This window comes from Ochotona curzoniae, unplaced genomic scaffold, assembly GCF_017591425.1.
Source record: "Ochotona curzoniae isolate NIBS_2020 unplaced genomic scaffold, NIBS_Ocur_1.0 contig_291, whole genome shotgun sequence".
Taxonomy (NCBI): domain Eukaryota; kingdom Metazoa; phylum Chordata; class Mammalia; order Lagomorpha; family Ochotonidae; genus Ochotona; species Ochotona curzoniae.
The window spans coordinates 7,104,337-7,131,359 of NW_024465649.1; the positions used below are offsets into that span (position 1 = coordinate 7,104,337).

The 27,023-nt window shown below is 40.6% G+C and overlaps 1 protein-coding gene across 5 annotated transcripts in view; it reads left to right on the forward strand.

Moving 5' to 3' along the window:
- The first annotated feature begins 2,970 nt into the window (after positions 1-2,970).
- The window catches only part of LOC121155240 (cytochrome P450 2J1-like), a 37,860-nt gene continuing 13,807 nt past the window's right edge, over positions 2,971-27,023 (forward strand). Inside the window, exons 1-9 of one of the 5 annotated variants that reach the window (XM_040978458.1) lie at positions 2,971-3,352; positions 11,875-12,037; positions 14,974-15,123; positions 15,492-15,652; positions 17,286-17,462; positions 17,541-17,546; positions 19,671-19,806; positions 22,869-23,056; positions 26,796-26,934. In XM_040978458.1, the coding sequence (XP_040834392.1) occupies positions 3,143-3,352; positions 11,875-12,037; positions 14,974-15,123; positions 15,492-15,652; positions 17,286-17,462; positions 17,541-17,546; positions 19,671-19,806; positions 22,869-23,056; positions 26,796-26,934 (1,330 nt within the window). In that variant the 5' untranslated portion in view covers positions 2,971-3,142. Of the gene's footprint in view, positions 3,353-11,874; positions 12,038-14,973; positions 15,124-15,491; positions 15,653-16,881; positions 16,906-16,986; positions 16,992-17,285; positions 17,463-17,540; positions 17,547-18,024; positions 18,028-19,656; positions 19,807-22,868; positions 23,057-26,795; positions 26,935-27,023 lie in introns of all 5 variants that reach the window. The other 4 variants (XM_040978459.1, XM_040978460.1, XM_040978457.1 and 1 more) reach the window with 4 other exon arrangements.

Here is a 27,023-nt window from a genome sequence, read left to right on the forward strand (position 1 = left end):
TGGAGTAGGGATGTGATTAGCACCGCTCCTCAATTAGCAAGGTCCAGCAGAATGTCTCAAGTTGTGGGGCTCAAGAACGAATAGGTCACTGATCCAACAAGATGGTGACCAACAATCAAGTTCACTGTGTTACACCTGACGAACAAGATGGCAGCCAAGGGCAGAACCCTAGGCATGAACCACAGTGGGGATCAAGTTGTTTTAAAGAAAGACTGATTTCCCAGGGCCATTTCTGTCACCCCACCAGCCTATGGGAGGTATACATTCCTGATCTTAGTTACGACTGGCCCCTAGTATTCCTCCTCTGGAACTCCTGGAATTTTCTGTCTGAGGCTGCACACTGTTCCTATATAAGAGTTTATATTTCTCAAATAAATCAGAACTGCTTAGACAAAACCCTTGCCACTTGTATCTCTCACGTGATGGGAGGCTGAGTGGCCGGCAGCAGACTCACCTGCTCCCCCTTGGGGTAGTAGAGGAATCTGTGGGAGGAGACCCAGCATCTGGTCACCTCTTTGCTGCCTCACCGCATTGTATGGATACTCAATCACCTCTCTGATGTTTCATAAAGTTCTCCTGAGGGTGTTGCTGTAGTTTTTCTGCAAATGTGAAATGATTCCTGTAACTGGTATAACACCTCAAACTGATCGATCATGTTATGATAAAAGTGTCTTCAGTGAGGTAAGCTAAAGTCATAAAATAGTATAATTGAGCCCACAATGTCTCCAAACATCCTGTTACATGCTGACTTTGTCCTGAAGCTTGCCCTTATGTAAGTAATGTTTTCCTTAAGAAATGGCTTGATAATATCTTGGAACACATGACAATCATAGACATACAAAGAGTTTGTTTGCCATGGAGCCTCAAACTGTTACAACACATGAAATGATGCATTTTGGTTTCTTACTATGGAAAGCAGAAAGTATATGGGGCATCTTCTAAGGGAAACAAAATATTGTGAGCCCCCCCCCCCAAAAAAAATGGCTTAAAACTTCTACCTTATATTGGCACTCATATTTAGGGAAATAAAACAGTTTGTAAAGATAAAAAAGAAGTTTCTTGTAAAGGCCCTCTCTCTGTAAACTGGCTGAGTTGCCCTGGTGCCTTTTGCTGCCCTTTAACAAAAGAACAAAAAAACAGTTGACTCAGCACTAGGTGAAGGTGATGGTAATTAATGCATGATTGATTATAAGATTTAATTAAGAATCAAACATATATGCCTTTATAAATTCCTTTCATTTATGAGCTTTCCTTTTAATTCTGTACTCTTGATAATTTAAGTAATATTAGTTGAGGTTTAGTGAAAATTGATTTTTGGATTTAAGTAAACCACCTGTCACTATGTAACCGCATGTGCTTCCAACTGTAGAGTTCCTGGCTTCAGCCAGGTCACTGGAGGTTTGAATGAGTAATAGCTTGCTGAAAATATTTTCTCTGAAGTAAAATAATGATAATGAATTTAGGATTGTTTTTGTAATCATTTGTTTATAATGAAGTAAAAAATGAAACAATTGAATGTTGTGCAAAGGCTTGTGATGATTTGTATATAAATAAAGAAGGCAACTATTCTGAGTTGTCTGTTATGAGCATCACACCGTAGTGGTTCATGCCTCCTGTTCCTCTTCTTGTCTTCTTGCTGATCCATGCATCCTTTGCTGAGTGAGTATGCAAGCTCTCAAGTCAGCCGGAGCAGGTTTCCGGTAGTGAACACCCATAGCTAATGTCTTCCACGTAGACTTGTTCAACCTCCGTCTCTCATCGTTGGCTTGAAGTTCCTGAGTCTGCACTGCGGTAATTACAAGGCAGCTCCTAAGATGAACTCAAGTCCAGGAATCATGCAAAGCTCAGGCTGGCTCTGTGGGACTCTGGATTGTCAGACTTGGAATTCTATTGTCAACTCTATGGTCCACATCCTACCACTAATCTTCTTGGACATGTTTTGCAAATGCTTTAAGCCCTGGTCAAACAGAGCCATAAGCCATTAGTCTTCAGAAGGCTTGGAGGCCACTTAGCCAGCACAGCATCTTCAGAAGAACACACCAGCCTCCATAGCTGACCAATCTAAAGAAGGCCAGGAGCACTGGGGGGCCAACAGGGGCCCACCCAGGAGCTGCTCATGGACTGGTCACCATTGCCCCACTTTCATCTTTGAGATTCAGTTTCCAGTCTCTTGGGGAATGGGGGAATTGAAAGGACACCTGTGCAACTCCTTGCTGTGTGCATTGCAAAATATACTGCTACATTCTTCATTCACTTTGGTGTCAATAAAACTGGTCTGATGTCAAAGGGTGAGGTGATCCAGTTTGCAGGTAGGGGTTAGGTGACAATTCCTACAACTAGTTTTGGGGGCTTCTGTAACAACAGGGAATTCAAGTAAAAGTAGAGGGTCACAGATGCCTCAACAAATGTTAATTGAGACCCTATCATGAACAACACTGATGCTGAAAATTTTGATGTAATACTTTTTTTATTTTCAGAACACTTTCACCTGCAGTGTGTTCTATGGCTGTGTTTCGACCTGTGGATCCAAAGCCTTTCAGCCTGTACTTTGTATTTGATCTATGTTGGCAGCACTATCAAGAGCATCTCTTACATAATTTTATCAGAAGCAAATAGTATGTGGGAAGCCGTGCCAGTGCTGCCTGGTAACATGGTAGATTCCCAGGAAACATGCGGTGCTGTCCTTTCCATTACCAGGCACAGTGCCACGCCCTGAGGGAAGCTACACCCAGGAGCCCCAACAAACCCTGGAATCCAAATGCACCTGACTAAGACAGGAGTTCTGATTCTAGAATAAAACGAAACAAAAACCGCTTGGGCCCTTTTCTGTGGTCAGACAGCATTCCCCAGCAGTCCAGCCTCTGCACTGTGGCCAGCCTGGCCGGGGGTGGGACAAAAGGAGGGCGGAACTATGCGACTGGGAGGAGAGACGCTGGCTGGGGCGGGGCGTCCCCAGGGCCTGGGCGCTGAGGTGCAGACACACAGACCTGGCCCTGCACTGCGGCCTTGGAGACAGTCGGGGGAGGAGCTTGTCGGAGGGTGAGCTAAGTCAGAGCAGGTGGGGCGTGGCCGAAGAAGTGTCAGGGACTGACGGAGACTGTTTCCTGCTCAGCCAGCCCCAGAACCGGAGGACCACAGAGCCATGCTCTCCATGTTGGGATCCCTGGTGTCCGCCCTCTGGGCAGGGCTCCATCCCAGGACCCTGCTGCTGGGGATCATCGCCTTCCTGTTCGTTGCCGACTTCCTCAAAAAGCGGCGTCCCAAGAACTACCCGCCTGGTCCAAGGCGCCTGCCCTTTGTTGGTAACCTTTTCAGTTTCAAATTGGAGCAGATGCTGGAAGCGGTTGAGAAGGTAGGAGTGGGCGATGGTGCGGCTGATTGGGTTCCTAACCCTGCTGTGCAGGACCAGGAATCTTCCAGGGAGCAGTGCGGGAGGACACGTTGCTCAGAGGCCAGTCTAAATCAGTGGGGTAAATCAGCTTCCACAGCAGTTTTCTTTAACTGTCTGACCCCACCCGCGATTGTTTAGGGGTGGACTGTAGCTAGGTTTTCAAGGTTTAAGTGTGCTGGTGGTATGTTACTGCTCCTGGACTTGTCTAATTTTGTATTATCTTGTTAAACATTATCGGAACACATTTTTTTTTTTTTTTAATATCGTGATCCTCTTGTCCTCTTTTGTGTGAAATCTTTTAAAAATGCTGTATTTTTCCTTCTGCCATACATAAAATTCATGACGCTGCCACCTAAAGCCTGGGCACCACAGGGATCCCCTCACCCTCCACCTGCCTGCTCTGGATGTAGAACACTCACTGAAGTGATGGTTTCCTTCCTTCCTCTGCTTACACCTTCTTAGTTCCTCCCATGCCTCCCAGACCAGCCCCTAAAAAAAAAAAAAAAACAGGGTATCAACTCTTAATCAGTAGTCCTGAAGATACTTTTTGACCCGGTTCTAGCCCTTCCTTATATCCTAGAAAGCTTTAAAGTTCTCGCAGACATAACTTTCTCAAGAATTCTTAGCTCATTTCCTTATTGCTCAACACAGGTGATGAGGCTGAGCAACAACACTGACAAGTGTTATGAAGATGAAATAAAATGTTCAGCATTAATATGGCGTATCGTTGTGTGCAAGAATTTTTAGGTTTTTTTTTTTTTTTTTCTTTTTTCCATACTTATGCCTGGAGTGCTTTTAACATCCCCATAGGACAGACACTTGGCACAACCAGTGAGACATGGCTTAGGGCATACACCTACCATGACAGAGTACCTGGCACCTCAATTTCCTTCTAGCACACGCCACAGGAAGCAGGTGAAGGCTCAAGTGCCCAGGTCCCTGCCACCCACACGGTGTGGGTTCCTGAGTTTCCGTCTGATCTTGTCCTGGCTATTGCAGGTATATGAGAGTATGAATTGTCTATCTACCTTTCAAATGAAATGAAATAAATAAAATTATTATTTTCTTTAAAATTTTTTCAAGTATACACCTGTGTTCTTAGAAACACATAGACAAGGCTCTATCTCTCTTCAGGAGAACCATGAAATTGGAAGCACTGAGTGGCAGGATTAGCCACAGAATTCTAACTCTGGGCTCTGTTTTAGCAACTTGTTGACTTCGTTTGGAAATTTTCTTTATATCCTGCACCTAATGAACTCCAGTTTGATTACAGGGTGTTCAGAGAGCATGCTCTAAATAATTTCAATTCTTTTAAATTATAAAGCTTATCTAATGATGCAAAATATACTCTATCTTGATAAATGTACCATGCCTGCTTTTTTTAAAAAATGTGTATTCTTCTGTTGCTTGAGTGGAGTGTTCCATAAATAGCAATTAGATCTCATAACGGTAGTTATCTCTGTATAATTGTCAGCTTTGTATCTGAAGAGTCTATCAGTGGTCCAAAGAGTTTGTTTACATTTCCCGATACACTTGTATTGGTCTTTTTCTCACTTTAGTTCTGATAGTTTTCCCATTAGCTTGAAATATCTTTTTCTATCCTTTCATTTTCAGTTTCCTCTGATCTTTGTTGGTGAGATGCGTCTCCTCTAAGCAAACGATAAATAGATGGGTTTTGCTTTTTGATCCAGCCCTCTAATCCATGGCGTTTCATTGATGAGTTAATCATTTAATTCAGTGTTAATATGGATAGGTAGCAGTTTGGTCCTGTCATTTTAGCAATGGGTTGTTCTTTGATTGAAACTTTTATTGGCCTTTTATTGGGATGCTCTCCATGTTTATCTTTGGTTTGGGTAGTTGCTTTTTGTTTTCCCTCCCAAGAGAACATCTTTTGAGTAACATTTGTAGGGCAGGTTTAGAAGAGTTAAATTCTTCATGTTTTTCTTTACTGTGGAAGAATTTTATTTTATTTTCAAAGATAAAAGAAAGCTTTACTGGGCACATTATTCTGGGCTGAAAGTTTTTCCCTTTTAGAACTTGGAATATGTCACCCCATTTCCTTCTGGCCTGTAGAGTTTCGTCTGAGAGGTTAGCTGTGAGTTTGATTGTGGTTCCTCTATAGATCACTTGATGTTTTTAACAAGCACATTTAAGGATCTTTTCCTTATGTTCAATGGAATAGAACTTGATGATCATGTGTCATGGTGAAGATCACTTTTTATCAACTCTTTTGGGAGTTCTTTTCCCCTCCTGGATATTGTTTTTCCAATCCTTTCTCCATATTAAAGAAGTTTATGTTTATTATTTCAGTGAATACACATTTAATTCCAGTTTCTCTTTCTGCACTTTCTGGAACTCCTATAATTCTTACATTTGGCCTTTTAAATGTGTTTTAATTCCTGAACACTTTTTTAAAAAGATTTTTTAATTTTATTGCAAAGTCAAATATACAGAGAAAAGAAGAAACAGAGAGGAAGATCTTCCGTCTGATGATTCACTCCCCAAGTGACCACAATGGCTGGAGCTGAGCTGATCCAAAGCAAGGAGCCAGGAACTTCCTCCAGGTCTCCCACGTGGGTGCAGGGTCCCAACGCTTTGCTGTCCTCAACCACTTTCCCAGGCCACAAGCAGGAAACTGGATAGGAAGTAGAGCTGCTTTAGAACCAGCATCCGTATGGGATCCCAGCACATTCAAGATGATGACTTTATTCACTAGGTCTTCATGCCGGGTCCTTGAACACATTTAGCTTTGAGCCTGCTCTGTTTCCAACTCTTTTTTTGTTTCCCCGTTGTGACACGAAATATCTTCCAATTCTGAGATTCTTTCTTATGCTTCATTCATTCTACTTTTGAGACTTTCCACTGTATTTTTTATTTGCTCCACTGTGTTCTTAATTTCTAATATATCAGCTTTGATTTGATTTATTGCTGCTATTTCCTGTGTGACATATTCCTTAAATTCATTGAACTCCTGTATGTGCTTATCATTGTTGTTCAGAACTTTATGAGTTTTCTGTTTCCCCATTTTCTCAGTGTCTTCCTCAGTTTATTTTGGGAGGGGTAGAGGCTTTTGCTCCTTTGCCAGAGAGTCTTCACTAATATTCATAGTGCCTCTGTCTCTTTTTTTACCTTTGGTCATTGCAATCCTAATTGGCAGATTCTTCTCGTTAGGGCAGGTTTCTAAGATGTGTTACCCACCAGTCTACAAGTTGATTTTATTTTCAAGCAGTATCCCATATTAGGAAAACACCAGTTGTCCTAAATAATTGTGTTATCATCGGCGCTGGTATTGTTGACACTTGCTAGCCGTTAAGTCTGAGGGCTACCTTGAGCTATTTTGGGTACCACGACAGAACTGTTTTCTCTGAGGGACGTGTGCAGTGCACTAAGCTGGAAGTAATTTTGCTTTCAGTTCAGTGCTTGCCTAGATCAGCTGTTGTCTCTCCAGTCCTACATTGTCTGGTTCCATGAAAATGGTGCCTGAGGCCTACTGATTTAGTGCATGTGCAGTTTACTGCTGTTCATCCTGTCCTCTCAACCCTTGACCCTCTGTGCAAGATGGCATGTCGCAGGGCACTGATGGAGAACCAGGGCTGCTGGCTGTCAGATCCTGAGACCACACAGACTCTGCAGGATGTGAAGTCGGTGTTACTTTCCCCTTGGGGTCAGCTCAGTGTGATTAGCTAGAAACAAACCCACTGAAAGTCATCCCTTCATGTCTGTGCACTCTGCCAACTACACAAGATGGCACCCGATCTGGCACTACTGAAAGTTTGTGTTGTGTGATCCACTCTGCCCTTGAACCACCTCTTGGAGTCGTTTGCTCATTCTCTACTTGTTGTTGGATCAAATTGGCAGGATAGGCAGTTCTTAGCCTATATTCAACCCCCAAGCTCGTGGTGAATTCCCGCTCCCACCTGACTGCTGCAGGTGCTCTGGCCACTACTAGATCTCTGGCTGCTGCTAGAGCCTGAATCACTGTCCTCGGGACTCTAGGTACCCAACCCCCACAGCCAACCACCAGACCTGTATCTTTAACTGGAATCTGCTCCTTGTACTTCAACCTGTCTAATGATTCATCGTCATCCCAAACCTGTTTCTACCCTATGCCACCATCTTGTCATCTCTCCTAGCTCTAATACTTTTCCTTCATGTGTTGGGAAGTTCTGTTTTTTTCTGCATAGTATATATCTAAGATTGTTATATATTCTATCTGTGGTCATTTTTGTTTGCCTGAATATCTAATAAAATATAGCTGTATCAACTCTTTTGAAATTAGTATTTGCACAATATACGATTTACAGCACTTTTACTTTTAACCTTTTATCATTAGGATTGTAACAATTATATTTTTAACAAAAAAACTGATTTTTTTCCACCTGAAGTGTTATGCAGTGAGAACAGGAGTGAGAGACAGAGAGAATCTTCCATCTTTTGGCTCACTCACCAAGTGGCTCTATTGGAGCAGAGTTCAGCTGGTCCAAAGCTGGGAACCAGGAGCTCCTCTGAGTTTCCCATGTAGGGACAGGGTCCAAAGGCCTTGGGCCACCTTCCACTGCTTTCAAGGGCTATAAGCAAAGAGCTGGATTGAAAGTGAAGCATCTGGAAACAAATCCATCAAATACTTATATGATATACATTTAGGTATTTGTTATACATAGCAAATACCTATAGATAGGTCATTTTTATGTTCATTTTTTCAATGTACAGGAGAACTGGATTGAGTTTCAGTCTCCTAGGTTTTGATCTGGCTCAACACAAACTGTTGTGGACAGTTGGGGAGCAAAACAATGGAAGGAAGGTCTCTGTACTCCTCTCTCTGTCATGTCTCTGTCTCTTTGCTTTTCAAATGAATGGAAAATTAATTAATTGATTAAATTGGAGTGCTTTTATTCATTCTGGTTTTCAAAGAAGCTTGAAATATTTTTGCTTTACCATCAAGTTGAATCTGACTTGGGAAGTCAACTACTTTCCTAATGTCACAAAACTAAGTAGCGATGAAAGATATCTTAGACTTGGTCCAGTGAGTTTTCACTATGTTTTATTTTATGTAGATTTTCATCTTTACTTATGGGAGTAAAACAAATGAGATTAAATGGGAAAATTTGATTATAATTAAAGTTACATTCTTTGGGCCCCATGCATTGGCCTAGTGGCTAAAGTCCTCACCTTGAATGTACTGGGATCCCATATGGGCCCTGGTTCTAATCCCTGCGGATCCACTTCCCATCCAGCTCCCTGTTGTGGCCTGGGAAAGCATTCAAGGATGGCCCAAAGCGTTGGGACCCTGCACCCGTGTGGGAGACCTGGAGGAAGTTCCTGGCTCCTTGCATCAGATCGGCACAGCACCAGCCATTGCGTTCATTTGGGGAGTGAAATCATCCGATGGAAGACCTTCCTCTCTGTCTCTCCTTCTCTCTGTATATCTAACTTTCCAATAAAAATAAATAAATCTAAAAGAAAAATAAGGTTACATTCTTGCAGTTGGGAAATAGTAAGTACTAGTTGATCGTTATTGTATCATGATCACTATGTTGTATTTCAGTTTTCATGATAGACACTCAAGTTGACTATCCATTTGAAAAAATAGATGACTTTTTAAAACTGCAACATATAGATGGAGGGCATTTAAGATCTTGGACACACGGTTGTAGGTACCTTTTGTGTACTGGTGATGAGCCACCCTGACAGAACAGTGTGTGGGGAGGCAGGGAACAGACCCCTGGCTGCTCGTGGCATGTGAATGGTAGGCTCTTTCCTGACCCTCCCCTTGTGCCTTCATTCTAATTCCACTTAAGTATGAGATTTAGAATAAGTTGAATCTCTATCAACTTTTAATCTTTTCATGACAATCTCTTCTTTCATTAAGCTCACATTGATTTTTCTTTATTCTAAAGCTTTAATTTGCTCCATCTTATTTTTGATACTAAATATTACACCTGGAATGTTATAATTTTATTTATCTATTTGTGTGTTTGTTTTGTGTGGGAGAAATGAAATGAAGGAGGGAAAGACCTTCCACCCACTCATTTACTCCACAGTTTCCAGCAACAGCTCAGACAGGCCAGGTACAAGCCAGGTGCTGGAGAAATCCAATCTGCCGTCCATGTGGTGGGGAACCAGCCCTTTGACCTATCACATGCTTACACTCGAATGTGCATACACAAAAAACAAGATTGGAAGCAGAGCTGAACCTTGAACTCGGGCATATAATACAGGATGTGGGTGTTCAAAGCAGTGTCTTGACCATTAGACTGTCTGCTCCTATATTTGGAATTTTTATTCCTAGTGTTAACTTTCTTGTCTCCTGATGTTTTTGTTTGCTGTTTACACTGGTTCCAGCTTTTTGCTTGTTCTTCATTTCTTATTTTAAGCCTGCCTTAGCTTTCTGAACCATTTTATTGTTATAATCTTTGTGTTCCACAGTTTCAGTTTCTTTTCCTATTTAAAGACACACACTTAAAAGTGTACTCTGCCTTATGAAGTCTTCTCAGTTGCCCCCGGATCATTCTTTCTATGTAAAGTAGTTGGCCCGATGATAGGGTCATTTAAGAATCATTAGACATCACCACCTGCAGCACTGGGAGGCTATTTAACTTTTCCATGTGTATACAGTGATGATACTATAGACGTTTTGATCCAATTCTGTTGAACTAGGGATTTACATAGAGAGCTGGAAGAGCTGATATTCATTTTGACTGAGATTTCCAGCTGCCCCAAAAACTTGTTTGCTGAGTATTTGAACTTAGTACAAAAATCCTTGTGAGGGTGAAAAAGTTCACCACGGCATTAAGCAGGATGAAATCTAAGAATCTGCTTGATTCGTATGGACTCATGGCTGCTTTTTCTTGAAAGCATAGGTTTGTATTTTATAGGCAGAGTAGCTTGAGCTTGAAATTTATCTCTGGTCTAACTATCAAGACAGCACATACAATGCTAGAAATAGATATTTAATGAGAGACCCTGGCCTAGAAGCTCATAGAAAGTATGGGGGTTAAACCATGATCTTTACCCTGAGAACAAGATGATACAGGGAAACTGAATCCATTATATATGTTTTGATGGGTAGGAGTAGGGCTGCAGAGCTGAGGTTTCAAGAGTAGAACTGTAACCAATGAGTGCCTAGGAAATGAGATGTGAAGGAGAGACCACATGCACCTGAAAGATTTGGCCCATCCAGTCTGATATCATACCTTAACTAGACACACCGGGGCAAACACAAGACACGTGGTGAAAGACTTGGATTAGTGACCACTCACTGTCATCCAACCATATTTGCACTATCTGGCACAGCTGTGGAAACAGCCCCTTCAGCCAATTCCCTTCCTCACTTCTACCTGTTTCCTATTACATACAAGGTCCTAGAACCATCTCAAGTTCTCATCTTTATACTCAGGTTTTATGTAACATCTGAACAATTCCCTCTGATGCCCAATAGCTTTGTCACCTTAACCATGTGTCTTCATCTAGAACCCTTTCTGGCTTTCTGAAAGGCAAGAAATATCCTTATTACCAGCAAGTAGACATGAGATAAAATGTGAAACACGCTTAACTGAGCACCTCATAAACACAGTTGGAGCAGCCATAAAGCTCCTTCTCTGACTCTACTTGTCCTGTGTTGCCATGAGCAAGCATCGACATCCATCTGTACACAAGACTCCTTCATTTCCCCCAAAGACTCACGGGATGGTTGTGTGCCCCGAAGTAGATAACAAGCTGTCTTTGGTACTATTACTCTCTTTATTCTTCACAGCACCCTTCAAGGATGGAATTGTTTTCTCTCTTTTATAGTTTGGGCGCTGAGACTCAAAACCTGAAGCAATTTCCCAAGACCTCACACCTAGCACACTGCAGTGACAGGATTTTCATATAACGTGGAGCCACAGTGCTTTTCTTCATACCTGACCGTGCTCTATCGTGCACTTTCTATTCTTCATCACATATTCTTACAGGAAAATTTGAAGAAGCAGACATTGCCTTCTGCTTTCTCAGAAATTCTGGTTTGCTAAGAAACCTGTGCTTTCTACGGTATTTCTCTGTATTTCTACCAATACAGAGCAGATCTCAGCTCCTAGGCAGGTCAGAAATGCTGTAATCTCTGTCTTCATTAGACTTGAAGATGCTTAAGTTTAGAGAGCTTGGTTTTTTTAATGACAGTCACATATACTTGTGTCTTATTCTAGGAACACATGGTAGATGTACATGCAAATTGATTGAATGTATGAGTGAAGTGATTTATAAGGGAACTTGTAACCTTACGATGGATTGAATCTGAGTTCAGATGAGAGGAGAAAGCAGAATCGTTTACATCAGACAAAGGGACAAAGGAAGGTGCATGCAGACACAGAAACATGCATGCATGCATACATACACACTCCCCTCACTGTGAGCCCTTCAGCCACACATACTCCATGTATTCTAGGACACAGACATCTGACATACATATATATATATTTAACTGTGATTACTTAACTATTTTTTAGATGGTGAAGAAATTTGGGAATGTTATTAGCCTGGAAATGGGTGGCTCACCTATCATGATTATAACTGGATTGCCCTTAATCAAAGAAGCCCTTGTTCAAATGGACCAAAACTTTCTGAGCCGCCCCTTGCCCCCTATCCGAGAACGTGTCTTCAAGAAATATGGTAAGGCTTTGGCCAGTGTAAGGTGGGTATTTGATATTCTTGTCATCTGTTAAACATGCTTCTGTGACTGTAATTTTATAACTCCCCCACCAATCAGCCTCATTATCAAATTTTGGTTGTGAATGGAAGCTAGATACTGACATTTTCCAATCGAAAGTGACTAATTAGAGGATTTGGTGAAATTCTCAGAGAGATATGAGGAAGTACCATGTGCTCTGCACAGTGCCCTCTGATGACTTTGATGATGGAAGTATCACCTAACTCAGTTACAGCAGAGGAGTGTCAGTGGCTTCCTCTGTCTCACATTCTCATCCTAAACCTCTTTCCTTAGGACAATGGATATGGACCTGCTGCTTTCTGCTGCACCTGCTCTTGGTCCTTATGCTCTATTGAAAAGACCTGCCATAATAGGTCAAATATTTCAGGCTCTGCTAGGAGAGTTTGACATGAATCTTTAAAATTATTGCTAAATACACTTAAAGTTGTAAAAAAAAATCAGAGTGAAAATGTATTACTCTATCAAAGCGCCATTTGTAGGTGCTTGCCTATTCCTCTTTGAAATAGTTCGTCAGTTCCACATTCACTCACTGTAACATCTGTGAACATGTGAAGCTCAGAGCCAGGTATGACTGATATAACAATACATAGTGGGTAAGTACTGTGGTGTGGTGGGTCATACCACAATTGGGGATGTCCTCATTCCAAATCAAAGTGCAGGTTAGATCACAGCTACTTCACACTTTTTCCATGAATATCCCCATGGTTTGTTTGGGATTTCCTTTATATTTTTACTAGGAGATTTTCTATCTTCTCTTTCAATATGGTGAACATCATTCTTTGTTTCTGGTGTACTACATCCTTTGGTATCATTTGTAAGGTTGTATGGGTCATGAAAAATTCATTCCATTTCTGTTTGTTTTGGAAGGTCTTTATTTTGACTTCATTTACAAATGAGAACTTTCCTGGGTGCAATATTCTGGGTTGGCAGTTTCATTAGCCATTTGACTACGACATATTGAATTGTTCATTTCTAATAGTTCAAATTGATTTCTTTTCAGTATCCCAATCTTCTTGCATAATTTTTCAGCCATGTTTTTCTGTATTTATCTCATTCATTTGTTTCTGTGTGTATATAAGTAATCCTGGGATTATTTTTTTTCTATTCCTTTTCAGACTTTTCTTCAATCTGTCTTCACAATCTATTATTGGGGAATTGTTGGGTAACTTTTAGAGTGTCACATAATCTTCCTTTTTTTCTTGTTTTTCTGTCTTTTTAGGCATCTATGGATACGCTTGTAGTTTTCTCCTCTGATGCTTTAATCTTTGAACTATGTCTCTGTGGCTTTGTAGGCTGTCTGCTGCTTCAATGAATATGCACATTCATGTTCTGGATGGAACCAGTTCTTGTCTGTGCTCAAGGTAGGAGCAAGATTCCAGTCTCACCCAAGTTGGGCATGTCAGATCTCATTGTCAATAGGGGAGAGGTGTTGATATAATCATAGGCTTACCACCTCTTTCTCAGTTGATTAATGTTTGGGGGTTAACCCTCAATGAGTAAAATGGTCACTCATACTTGCTAATGAGCCACAAAAAAGATCGGTGGATGTTCAGTATGAGCTTGGAATCTCTGCAATGAATCTCAGTTAGGGATCTCTGTGTGTCTGATGACACAGTGATTTCCCAAAGACCCAGTCAGAGTCCATGTCCTGTAGTACAGTCAAAAATTCATAAAGTCATAGGACCTAAGATTCCATGAATTTTGGGATACAAAACATAGACTTATCCCCACTAAGTCTACCTTGTCCACAAAGAAAGTAGACTTTCCCAGAAGAATTGGCCTGTGAATACTGAACCTGGACAGTTTGAGTCCAGGAGCCTCTGATAGGGTGGGGCGAAGGTACCCACTCATAATAAAAGGTGGGCTCCTAGTACCTTGCCAACAGATTTTTCTCTGTGATAAAATCCCCTTGCCATGCATGCATGCTGCTGAGGCAAGGTAGTCTGCAAAACTCAAGATGATGTCACTTTCCTCATTGTCAGTGGGTACCCTCTTGGGAAAAGCGGGGCAAAGACATGCACTTTTCCTAAAAGGACTCAGGTGGTTAGGTTACATTGCCCCTTTCTAGGCTCTGGACCAGTCTCAAGGCCATTGTGTCCACCACAAGTTCTCCTTCTGGATATAACACCAGTGTAGGCTGTCAGATACTGTTCTCACCTTGTTTTCAGAAGCCGGCATTTCCTCTGGCCCTGGCTGCAGCAGTCTCTGGTTGTGTACCCAGTTGCTGTTATGTGTTTGCATTGCCCAGCCTGCTCTATGGGGATTCTTTCCCTTTGTAGAATTTCCACTACAGTTTTAACTTAAACTCAACCTGGGACTGCATCTTCTCTGCCTTCCTTTTTTTATCTTCTTCTGATCAAAATTACCATGTCATTTTCCTACTCAGATATCTTGGAATCCTCTCTTAGGTTTCTTAAGAGTATAGACTTTATCTTGTCTATGATGCATCCCTAATGTATAACATGATACACATATTTATGTAACTCATATTCTAAATGTGGCCTTTGGAATCAGTCACCCTTGAAATTGAGTATCTGGTTAGTGGCTTACAGACTGTATAACCTAGAAAAGTTTGCTTTGTCTTTTACTTGTTGCTTGGTTTTCCTATCAGTAAAATGGGAGAGGAGGATAATTGTCACTGCCTTATAGGATTTCTGTGAATAATAAATTCCATAATACATGACAAATAGTTAAAGTACCTGAGATTACCCACAATCAGGAAATGTTAGCATTTGTTTTCTTGTTTTGAGATTATTTCTCCATAAATTCCTCAGCTTGTTAAATGCACGTACTTCCATCCATCAGATACACTATCTTGTATTATTTGTCAGATATCTTTAAAATTAGAATACCGTCATGCTGGTTTTCTTCTTCCCAGGACTGATCATGTCCAGTGGCCAGCTGTGGAAGGATCAGAGAAGATTCGCTCTGATGACACTAAGGAACTTTGGTTTAGGAAAGAAGAGCTTGGAGGAACGCATTCAAGAGGAGGCCCAGCATCTCAATGAAGAAATGGAAAAGGAAGGTGGTAAGCATGGCAGAGCATGGGTCCAGACTGGGATCCCTGCAGTCTCTAAATAGACCCTTAAGAAATGTTAAGGTGCTGTCTTGCATATTAGCGCTATGGCAGGCACCAAAGGTAGAGCCTGCCCTCAAGTTCTAGAATTAAGTACATGGAGACAATTGTTGAACACATGACTGAATATAAATCTTGGTCTTCAGTTTCACTGTCCTGGCATTGACTGAGTACTTCCTGTGTGTCGGCCTTCTCTGGGTGCTGTGGACAAAGACTCACAGCTCCATGCCTAGTATGTGTTAGGTCATAGCTGAGACTCCCAGTAGAAAATAGAAATGAGCCAATATTAAGAATTCCTCTCTCCCTTCCTCCTCCTCCAGGACAGCCTTTTGACAATCACTTCAAGATCAACAATGCCGTTTCAAACATTATTTGCTCCATCACCTTTGGGGAGCGGTTTGAGTACCATGACAGTCAGTTTCAGGAGCTGCTCAAGTTACTAGATGAGGTCATGCGTTTGGAAGCTAGATTTCGGTGCCAGGTAAGATGATTCTCATTAAACATTCTGGCTAAGAATATTGAAGTTGATATGAGACACAGATGAGTTTTCTTTTTTTATTTTAATGTTCCAAGCTTACACTTTTCAAAAAGGAGACACATGTATGTATTTGAAGAGCAGAATAACAAAGAGGGAGAACGAAAGAGGGAGAGAAAAAGAGAGAAGCAGAGAGAAATCTTCCTCTTTTTCAATCTCCAAATGTTTGATCTAGGCCTTGCTGAAGCCTGAAGCCAAGATCTCTATTCTGGACACACACACAGCTCTCAGGGAACCAGGTTATATGAAAGTGTATCAGAAGGACAGTGACTAGCACTTGAGTCAGCACTCTGATCTAGGATGCTGGCATTGCAGGCAGCACCTTAACCCATGGCATCATATGCTGGCCCTTAAAATACAAACTTTTCAAATGGTATTTTTGGTGTAGGGTTTTGAATTGGTATTTAAGCACCCCTTCAGTCACTTGCTGCCTGAGTTCAATTCCCAGGTTGACTTCCAGTTCCGTAGGTAGATCACTAATGACTTCCTGCAAAAACTCTTGCTAGATTGCCTTTGTTTCTTGAGAATCATGAACTGGAACATTGTCACATGGAGAAGGAGTATCTGGCAAGACTTTTCTGGTCATTTCTCTGCTAATATTCTAAGTAATTTTCTCCAGACATTTTAATCATGAACAGATGTTGTCATATTCTTATCATCCAGAAAGTAAACACGCAGGAAGACTTTAGCATCCCTGATAAAGAAATCAAGTGCTAACATGATCTTTGCTCCTGACCTTCTGATTTTTGCTTGGTCTACACTGTTTGCACCTGAAAAAAATCTTGTTTCACCTCCTGTTACAGTTCTTCAAATAAATGCCTTAGGATCTTAATCCTCCTTCTGAAAAAATTGCCATCAGTTCTTGCTTGCAGGTAACCTGGGAGCAGTTGTTTGAGCATTCATTGAGCACCACATTTGTTCAAGCTTAGTATTTTAGCCAAAGTTGTTGAAGCAGAACAAATTAAGATACCTATGGTGTTGGCTATGGTTTCTCCTGAATATTATTTTTCTTCAGTTCTAAATTTACATGGATGGTCTGCCAGTAAAGGCTTCATCTTTGGTGTTGTCTTATCTTTACTTAAGTGAGTTTTCTATTTATAGTGCTGACTTGTTTAGAGCATTGTCCCCATGAACGTTTTACAAAACCTCAGTGATTTTGACATTCTTTCACCCAGATGTCACTTCACTATCAATTGTATGTTTTTTTCTTGCTGCATTTTAGCAGAATTGACATTCTCTGAAAGGAACTCTAGTGTCTTCTTCCTAGTGCGACACACTAGATCCTGTGAGATATACTATACTTAGTTTGTATGTGTTTCTTTTGTTGCCAAAAGGTTCATCTCTGCACATGGTTTTTGCATAAAATGCAAGTTCTCTATGAATTTTTGAAAACCCTCTGTATTTTGGGTGTAGAGAAGAAATGCTTTGCTGGCAAGGAAAGAAGATGGGTGAAGGAGAAAAGATGAATCAGACATTAAGTAAATAAGATACAGACCCCGGGGAACTGTTTCTGTGCTATTAAAAAATACAAAAGTGCTATTATGTTGTCTCCATGGTCAATTTGCTTTTTTTCAATTAGCTCTACAATATCTTTCCATGGATAATGAAATTCATTCCTGGTCCTCACCAAACTCTCTTCAGCAACTGGGAAAGATTGGAGTTATTTGTCTCTCGTGTGATTGAAAACCACAAGAAAGATTGGAACCCTGAAGAACCGAGAGACTTCATTGACGCATATCTCAAGGAAATGACAATGGTAATGTGTTCCATTACTTCCGCAAAAATACCTTAGAGGAGTGACTTAGGTGGAAAGAAGAGTTGATGATGCTCACAGTATGGCGTTTCACAGTCCTAGATTGGAGAACTGTGTTGGATCGACATCTGGTGGTGGAAAATAGGAAGGAGAAATGGGTGGTGACCCAGAGAGCAGAGAGAAGCCAACCAAATTCAGACTAAACAGCAAACCCTCTCAAAGAAGCTACCACTCAAGGGAATACTCACAGTGACTTAAAGATCTTTCACTGGGTCTACCACCAAGACATCGTAATTATGTTGTTTCCACTCTTAATTTAACATATGGTTTCAGAGTATAATCATCTGCAAAATTTTAGGGAGACAAATCCTTTTCAGATCATAACAGGTAGTAATAAAGCTTGAGCCATTTCATATATTTGGCATCTGAAGTTCAAATAAGATATGCTATTTTCTAGTTGCTGATGCATTAAGTTATAATAACTTTAATTTAAACTAGAACAATTGTATTTTCTTATACTTTTGGACATCAGAAATCCAAAATCAGTTTTACTTGGCTGAATTAGGATGTGAGATGGAGCCGTTCCTTTTGGAGGCTCCAGAAAAGGACAATATTGCCATACTGTTTTCATTTCTAGAAGCTGCCATTGTTTCTTGGCTGTGACCCCTTCTTCAGAACATTTTGAAAGTGAACAATGCAGCATCTTTTCCCTTCTCTAATCTTCATCTCCATTCTTACAGCTTCTCTCTCTAACTTTGACCCCCTGATTTCTCTTCTATAAAATTCTTAGGATTTCTTGGATCCACTGTGATAATCTAGAATAATCTTCTCATTTATATTGCTTAAATTGTAACTACACAGTGCTTTTGGTCATTTCATGTAATATGCACAGATTTCTACAATGTTCTAGGTCATTTTTCAGCGTATCAAGATAGTAGCAGCAAGGTAGCATTAACTTAGGATTGATGAAGCAATTAGAAAATAAAGAAAAAAAGGCTAATGAGGCTTGGCTTCAGAATTCCTAATTAGTATATTTTCATCTCTTAATACCTACTTTCCACCTGTATCTGAGGAAGCTATGCACAAAAATAATGATTGAAACTCAGTGCTTCGTTTAGTGAGGAGTTGTACATCAGCACAGTTACTTACCATTCATGTTAATTCCCTTTGTAAATCACCAGCAAAGCTGAGTTGGAAGCCAGCAGTTCACCTTCTGACTTAGAAAAAGCTTGTGCTCCTCTGTGGAACCTCACTGTGGTTTTTATTTACATTTCCCTAACTGCTAGGGAACATGAACATTCCTGTTAGTAGTGAGAAGTAGGTCGAACTCCAAATTAGATATATGAGACTACAACTCAGTGAGTCCTCTAGGCAGCAAACAGCATGGTGTCATAAGCTCCGACACCGCAAGTTATTGTCTTCTGCACTGGGCAGATTGATTGATCTGTTTCCATCTCTCTTCACCTTAATCCCATTAACAAATAGAAGCACAGCTTTCTCCTCACAGGAGAAGAGTTTACTTGTCCAACACTGTCTAGGTGTGGAGCATTAACATTAAGAGCACCGATGATGTGGTAAAACGAGGGAGTGTCTCAGTGAATTGCTGATGGAATCAGAGAGACTTAAAACTAGAAAATAGTAATAGAGATAAAAATTGTACAAAACAGGAATTCTGTTTTTAGTTTCTCACATCTGTAGAAAACATTGTGAGTCCTGTGACAGACAGCGTTTTCATTCCACATGGCTTCTAACATCATCAGAATGTGTACATACTGTTACTTCATTTTATGAAACATGACTAAAGCACAGTTAATAAGTTGTTAAATGAGTTAAATAATCACAAGTCAATAACTTGTCCTGTGTCTTCTAGCTAGTAAGTGATATGGTAAGAAGGGAAAAACACGTCTTATTTACAAACTACTCTGTCTTCTATAGTAATAATCCCTTGCAAAATAATAGATAAAGTGATAGTTGCCTTGGTTTTCATCCCACCAAGTGCTGGAACATCTTCGTTGGCTTTGAGATCTTTGAGTAAAACAATACTGATGATGTTGTTGTAAAGTGCCTTTCCTTGCTGAACAGACTTAAGGGAAGACCTTTCTTCTGGGACCATTCCCTTCCAAGTCATCACTGACACAGAATGATGCCTTTGTGAGCTGTGGTAATGACAAATCCTAAAAAGCTATTAACCACTGTGCTTCTTCATGCAAGGCTAATGCTACTTCAAGTTTCACTGAACAAAACCTTATCTGCTGCACTTTGGACCTCTTCTTGGCTGGCACAGAGACAACTTCTACAACACTGCGCTGGGGTCTGCTGTACATGGCCATGTATCCGGAAGTCCAAGGTGAGCCTGTCAGGGAGCGTGGTAGGACCAGGACAACAGGATGACCTCTACCTAAAGAAAGGGCCCAGATATAAGCTGGTGGAGTGGAAGGAGGGAGAAAGCAGCCATGAGATCATGTGTTCTAGGGAACTTTTTTTTTTTTAATGTCATTAGGATTATCATGAGTCAAGGCAATACATACATAGCAGAGTAGCTCTGTGCCCAAGAAGCTCACAGTCTGGGCAGAACTTTTGGGGGAGGCAGAGCTTGGGAAACCATGAAGCGGATTAACATTGTGATTAGATCCAGGAGTTATTTTGTCATACAAAAAAAAAAAGAACTACTCATACCCTTCCTTTCTATTTAGTACTGCTTTCATATGTTCCCTTGGGAAATGCCCAATTTCCTCCTGGTATAAAACCTCCGCCCTTTTCTGCATGCTTGGCCTCAAAACCACCTACCCTCCTTGGTGGCTTCTGCAAATTATGAATTATTTTATTTACACTTACCTTATTCATGACATCTATCTTGACTTCTGCTCTTCCCATGACCAAGAATGCACTTTCCCAATTTTTTCTACATGGGAAATCTTCAATCTTGAGTTTCTGCCCAAACACTTCCTCCATAAGATGTTTCTCTGCTCCTCTACCTAGTTACTTAGCACATTTCCTTCCTCTAGAGAAAACCTCCTGCACAACCACATGATTCACCATTTACAAGGGGTTTGGAATCCTGATAATCCCATTGTAAATTGGAAATGTCTTTATAGAAGATGCATGTCACCTATGGAACCTCACTCCTAGTGAGGTTGCAGTAGAGTGTAGGTATACTCCTCCTGTGATTATGTAGCTGCCCAACATGCCAAGAGAGAGTTGTGGCAGGCTAGGGGAAGACCAAAATTCAGAGTGCAGTTTCTCATCAAAAACATCCTGAATAGGGATCATCCGAATTGACAGAGCTCCCCCACCCTAGACAATGGTTATTCTCATCATTTTTCTTCCATTAGCTCCCAAAAGAGGTTATGCTTATGGAAGATAGAAATTGTTATTGCATGTTTTTTCAAGTTGTTGTTGTGGTTTTTATATGAGGCATGGCATCTAATCATTGCAACAAGACCATAAAAGAAAAACTAGAAATATCAGAAGACTGTCCATTGAAATCCTCTTTTACATATGGGGGGGAAATGCGTATTTTCAATGTGTTTACATTTATGTATATGTGTCCTGGGTCATGATTTGAATTGCATTTCCAACTGGATTACTTTTTCAAAAGTTTAAAGTTACTAACTTAGCATATGTACTTGGATTCTGGAATGTTCTATCGAAAATAGTAATGGAATAAAATGATAGAAGTTGACACCCATGTTTACAGCAATATTATTCACATTAGTCAAGTGGTAAAACCAACCCAAGGACCTTTCAACAGTGAGTAGATTCATAAAGTGCAGATAAGTCTGTTTTAGTAAGGAAGCAAATTCTGACGTAGGCTGTAGTATAGATGATCTTTGAAAACATTATGTTAAGTGAGTCAGTCACAAACACTGTAAGGTTCCAGTTACATGAATTATTTAAAATAATCAAATTCCAGAAACTGAAGGAAACATGACTGTGTCCAGAGGCTCAGGATGGGAAAATAGAGAGTTGCTTAAAATATATTATTGAGTTTCAATTTTGCAAGGTGCAGATTTCTGGAGCTTGGTTACACCACAAAAAGAATATACTGGATATTAGCGTAAAATGACTAGGACAATAAATACAATAGATATGTATTAAACTACAATTGCAATTTTATGGACAATAAAACAATAAAAAGCTTTATTTTCTCTTGGATTAAAAGAAAAGTAAGCTGGGTCCTGCAAAAAGCCCAAGGTGGCAACTGCTTCTGATTTGTTTTGTTGTATCTGGGAAGGATCCCCCTCCAGCACTTTCTAGGTTGGCTTAACACTAGGGCTGCCTTTATAGCAGCAGAAAGAGAAGAGAGTACGCACTTTCCCCTTCAGGGCTTGTCGCAGGATTAAGCACTCTACATAGTTTCTGTTGACTACAGTTTAGTGACAAAGTTACACTTAGAAAACCGGGAATCTGAAAGAGTCTTCAGCTGGACACCCAGGAAAAAATGAAACATATTTTGAGTATGGCTAGAAACTTCCCGCAATAATTATTACTCCCAAAAATCAGTTCATCTATGTTTTATATGGCAATCCTCAATACGAATATAAATTTATTCTCACTGATCAATTGAGAAAACCTAGGCTTGAAGAATTTAAGTGGCTTACAGCAATAATGTTGTACAGTAAGAGATAGCAATCAGATTGGTCTTATCTCAGTACACACTTTCTCTTTTAGATTAGGGTTTTTGGGTATTTGCAGTATCTGCTTTATTTTCATTTGTCTGCAAATGTTACAAAGACTGCTTGCGTGTCACTTTGACAAATTGTAGTGTATGTATCTGCTATGGTCTGAGAAATTAACGTTCACCCACAAACTTCATGTATTGAAATCTCATGACCAGTATTACGCTTTAGGATGTAGGGCCTTTAGAGAGTGTTTATCTCTCATGACTAGGATTAGTGACATTACCAAAAAGACCCCAGAGATCTGCCTTGCTCCTTCACCACATGAAAATACAATGAAAAGGAGCCATCCTTGAGCTACTAATTGAATAACGGAACATCCTGGTACCTGGATCTTAGATTTCCCAGGCTCTGGAACTGTGAGAAGTAAATTCCTATAGTCTATCAACCATGCAGTCTCTTGTTTGCTTTAGTGGCCGGAATGCACTAAGAAAAGATCCTACTACAAGTTTAGCCGTGTTAATTCTGTTTATTCTATTCCTAAGCCTAACCGGGCTCAAGAAAAGTAATGGAGTTGACAGTTTTCTAATCAGCCTTTTGAAGAGTTGAAAACCATTTTATTCATTCAAAGTTGATCACTAATTGAACCATGGCTTGTGAGATCTTTGGGAGACTTCATATATTGAATTCTCATGAGTATATTCATATATATATCCATAATATATTCATATATTGAAATCTCATGAATATATGAAACCTTTACAGAAATGGAATCTCCTCTTCTCTCCAGAAAAGGTACATGCTGAGATTGACAGTGTGATTGGCCGGTGGCAGCAGCCAAGCATGGCTTTCCGAGAATCCCTGCCCTACACGAATGCTGTCATCCATGAGATTCAGAGAATGGGTAACATCGTCCCCTTCAACGTGCCCAGGGAAGTGACAGTTGATACCAATTTGGCCGGATACAACCTGCCCAAGGTAATTAAGCACTCCCAATCTCAGATCTGCAAACCCCCTAAAAAATGATGGGAGCCTGAACTTGAAGAGTGACAGATATTCTTGTTCTGGGGAATAGACTAAATGGGAAAAGATACATGTTACTTTTTACATTTTCCTCATGCACTGTCTTTAAAATATTAGTTTAACTATATATACTAATGAGGTTAGGGGGCATGGAGAAGGGGACATTTCCAAGTGTAACATGTTGAAACCAGTACTGGATTGTCCTTGCTTTCTTTGAGAACTTTACATTTTCACTTCCACTAAAGTATGTCATGAATATTTATGGACACATACCAAGTCACAATTACTTCTTGGATGTTCCCACAGAACATTTTTTGATTGTCATGGGAAAGCATTTCTGAAGACTAGGAACATGCCAAATTCTGTTTATATGATCCAGGGCATGTTTTGAAACATTTAGAGGACATTTGAGACCACTTGGGCCAACATTACAACAATCATGGTGTTTCTAACATTACACAATATATATTTAACAACTTTTCCTTGGGTTGCCAAGGTAGGGAACTTTAGAGGGAAAGAGATGAGTAAGTACTCAATGAGCAACACTACGTTATGTAGACTCCTTAATAACATTTAAAATATCATTAATTCTATATTTTTCCTATCTCACATTTCTGGAAGTCAAGGGCAAAGAAGTTAAGTTTGAATAAAGTCTTTCAAATATCAAGTGACCCAAATTGGAATTTAGAATATGATCTGTTCTGATTGCTTTTGCTGAAATAGCCTCTCTCTGTAGGAATTGTTTGATTTCAAGTTTCAAACTGTGTCCTCTAAAATTTTCTCACTTCTCACCTGTGAAGTTTTCAGTCTTCGCAGAATCCTCCCTTACTCCACCTTATCCATGAACTCTATAGGGCAGCTTTCCTGCAACCCGTGGTGCTCTCCCCACACTGCACAGTTGCAGTTCATTCCCTTATGTGTGACTTAGCTTGGCCAGCCCCTGTGGACCTATAGAATTTTGTCTAAGTCCCTCACAATATGCCTTACTTAGGGACAATCTCAAGAGATAGAACCAAAAGAATTTTCCCACTGGACACTCTGAATCCTGTCCCTCCAGAGCCAGGAGAAGCAGGTGCTGCATTGACTGGTGCCTTTCTAACGGACAGTCTTCTGGGTGGATGCCAAACTCTGAGTTCCAAACTTCTGTTTGTATTTTTATAACAAGTAATGTAACTGCAGTGACTCAGTTGAGCTTAACAGTCTTTTATTACCATCCTGAGAAATGAAAAATCTAACTAATTGTATGTTGCAGAGGCTAGGAACCATTACTGAGCTGAGACTGTCTAGATGGGGACAGAGTCATAACTTGCTGTATCTCCTCTTTCTGTGTGATTCTATGCATGTCATATCACCCTCAGAGCTTCTGTTTTTACAGATGAATAATTGCATTTTTCTTTTTTAATAGTTCATGAAAAACAACTATGAGGCAGACATAGACAGAAATCTCCCAATGAGTTTACTTCCCAAATCCATACAACAGCCAAGGGTCAGGGGGTGAAACTCAGAGATAGGAGCTCAAGAAGGTGCAGCTGGAAAGAACCCCATTAGCTGATTCATCTCCTGGTGGCTCCCTGGACCTGCATTAGCAGGAAGCTAGAGGCAGATGTGCAGCCAGGTATCAAACCTGGGCACTCTGACATAGGATGCAATGTCTTTTCTGCTAGATCATATACCTGCATCTTTAAAATGCACTGAACTTCTTTCATAGGATCTATGTGGCTGCAAAATGAGATCATCAGGCAGAGTCTTTAAGTTAGTATATTGTATAGAACATACTCAAAATAACAGTTATTTAAGGTTTATTCATTTTTTATTGGAAAGGCAAATTTACAGAGAGGAGAGACAGAGAAAGGTCTTCCATCTACTGGTTCACTCCCCAAGCAGCCACAATGGCCAATCTGAAGCCAGGTGGTAGGAGCTTGTTCCAAGTCTCCCATGTGGGTGCAGGGGTTCTAAAGTTGATGGCCATCCTCAGCTGTCTTCAGAAGCCACCAGAAGGGAGCTGGAAGGGAAAAGGAGCCTGTATATGAATTGGTCCCCTTACGGTATCTTGGTGGATGCAAGGTGAGGACATTAGCACTAGGCTACCATGCCAGGACCAATTCACTAAGCAGCTGAAATGCCCAGGTTAGAGAAAATCATTTTTGAACAAAAGAATCGCTTGAGCACCTCTTACAAGCCATAGCTGCCCAAAGGAAATATTTCACTGAGTTCTGTAAAGATATTGACAGCTGGATGAAAGTAAGATTACGGGTGGTCAAGAGGGACTGATGCTTGAGCTGATGATGACAGGAAAGTTAGCTCAAGGAGTGATGTTGAAGAAGATTCCTTGAAATGTACATTGTTTAATAAGGCAGTATGAGGTAGGCATTTGGTAGAGCAGTTAAGCTACCCTTTGGGATCTCAAATCCCATATTAGAGAACCTTGTTAGAAAGCCCGAAATCTCCATTCAAGTTTATTGCTAATGTGTACCCTGGGAAGGAAGTAGGAGATAACTCAGGTTGTAGAAGCCTTGCCCTGCTGGGAGACCAACTGTGTTTCTGTTTCCTGGCTTGACCTGGCTGTTGGCAGCACTGGGAAGTAAAAAATGGATTAAAGGTTTCTTTCTGTCCTTTTCTCCTTCCCTCCCTTCCCTTTCTATCATTCTCTCTGCCACGTAAATTACCTTTCAAATCAATTAAATACATTTTTTAAATATTTTGAAATTTTGAAGTGAATGGGAACATGTCATTAAGAAACTGGAGGAAAGGATAGATATCTTTCTGGAATTTTATCTATGAATTAGATGAAATCTGTACTCTTTTCATTAATACAAAATTCAAATTTCAAAAAAAGAGAAGCTGGAAGTAAGCCTATATTGTGGTAGTACATACAGAGAAGGAATTTGACCAGAAAGGGAGAAACATGTGTTTATTCTAAGAGCAATGGGAATTTACAGACTATAAACTTGAAGTAAATGGGGACATATCATGATTATGTAATGTTCAAGATCCATTCTGTTTTCAGGGTTGGAGCACATTAAGAGTATGACAGGATTGCGGCATAGAGAACCAGTGATTACAGGAGTTTAGGTACTTGATGTGATAGTGGTAGATGTGGATGTGATAAGATCAAAATTTAAAGTGCCATCAATCAGACCCATTTATTGGCTACCTGAAGGCAAAGGAGGGAAAGCTCACTCTGGGTGACTTCTCAATTTCTCACTCGATAGTTAGATGGACAAGAATTGCTTATACTAGGCTACCTGGTCTTTTTACTCACTGTGGGAATAAGCACCATGCACTAATCTGTGCAAGGAAGAGAATGGCCGAGACATTGATTAGCGTTGCCATAGTCATCACTTCATTGAGCAGTTGGGTTGATCATGGTCTAGTGTTAACACAGCTGGTCTAGTGGCACAGCTGTCTTGAATTCATGTCGCCTCCCAAGTCCTACACTGACCTCTCCTTGTAGAAATGACCTTGATACCATCAAGATTATCCACATTCTTCTGGGAAAACCTCAAGCCTGCAATTGCAGTCCCTCATTCTCTCCTATACAAAGGGGAGGAGCCTGCGGCAGTAGGCTCAGGGTGATGTGTTTGGGAAGGAACAGGTGATCAGGCTCTGGCAAGGCCTTGGTGCGGGAGACCAGGGATCACCATCACCACTGCATGGCTTGTAGCCTCACCTGAATCTGGGTTGCCTTCTCCAGGGGACTCTGATCCTGACCAATTTGACTGCACTGCACAAGGATCCAAAAGAATGGGCCACTCCTGACACCTTCAATCCAGAGCATTTTCTGGAGAATGGACAATTTAAGAAGAGGGAATCCTTTCTGCCTTTCTCAATAGGTGAGTTATAATGAGTAACAGTGTGAGAGTGCAGAACACCTCTCTCTGTTTTTCCTCCTCTCCCTGTTCCTTTGCTCTAATTGGAATGT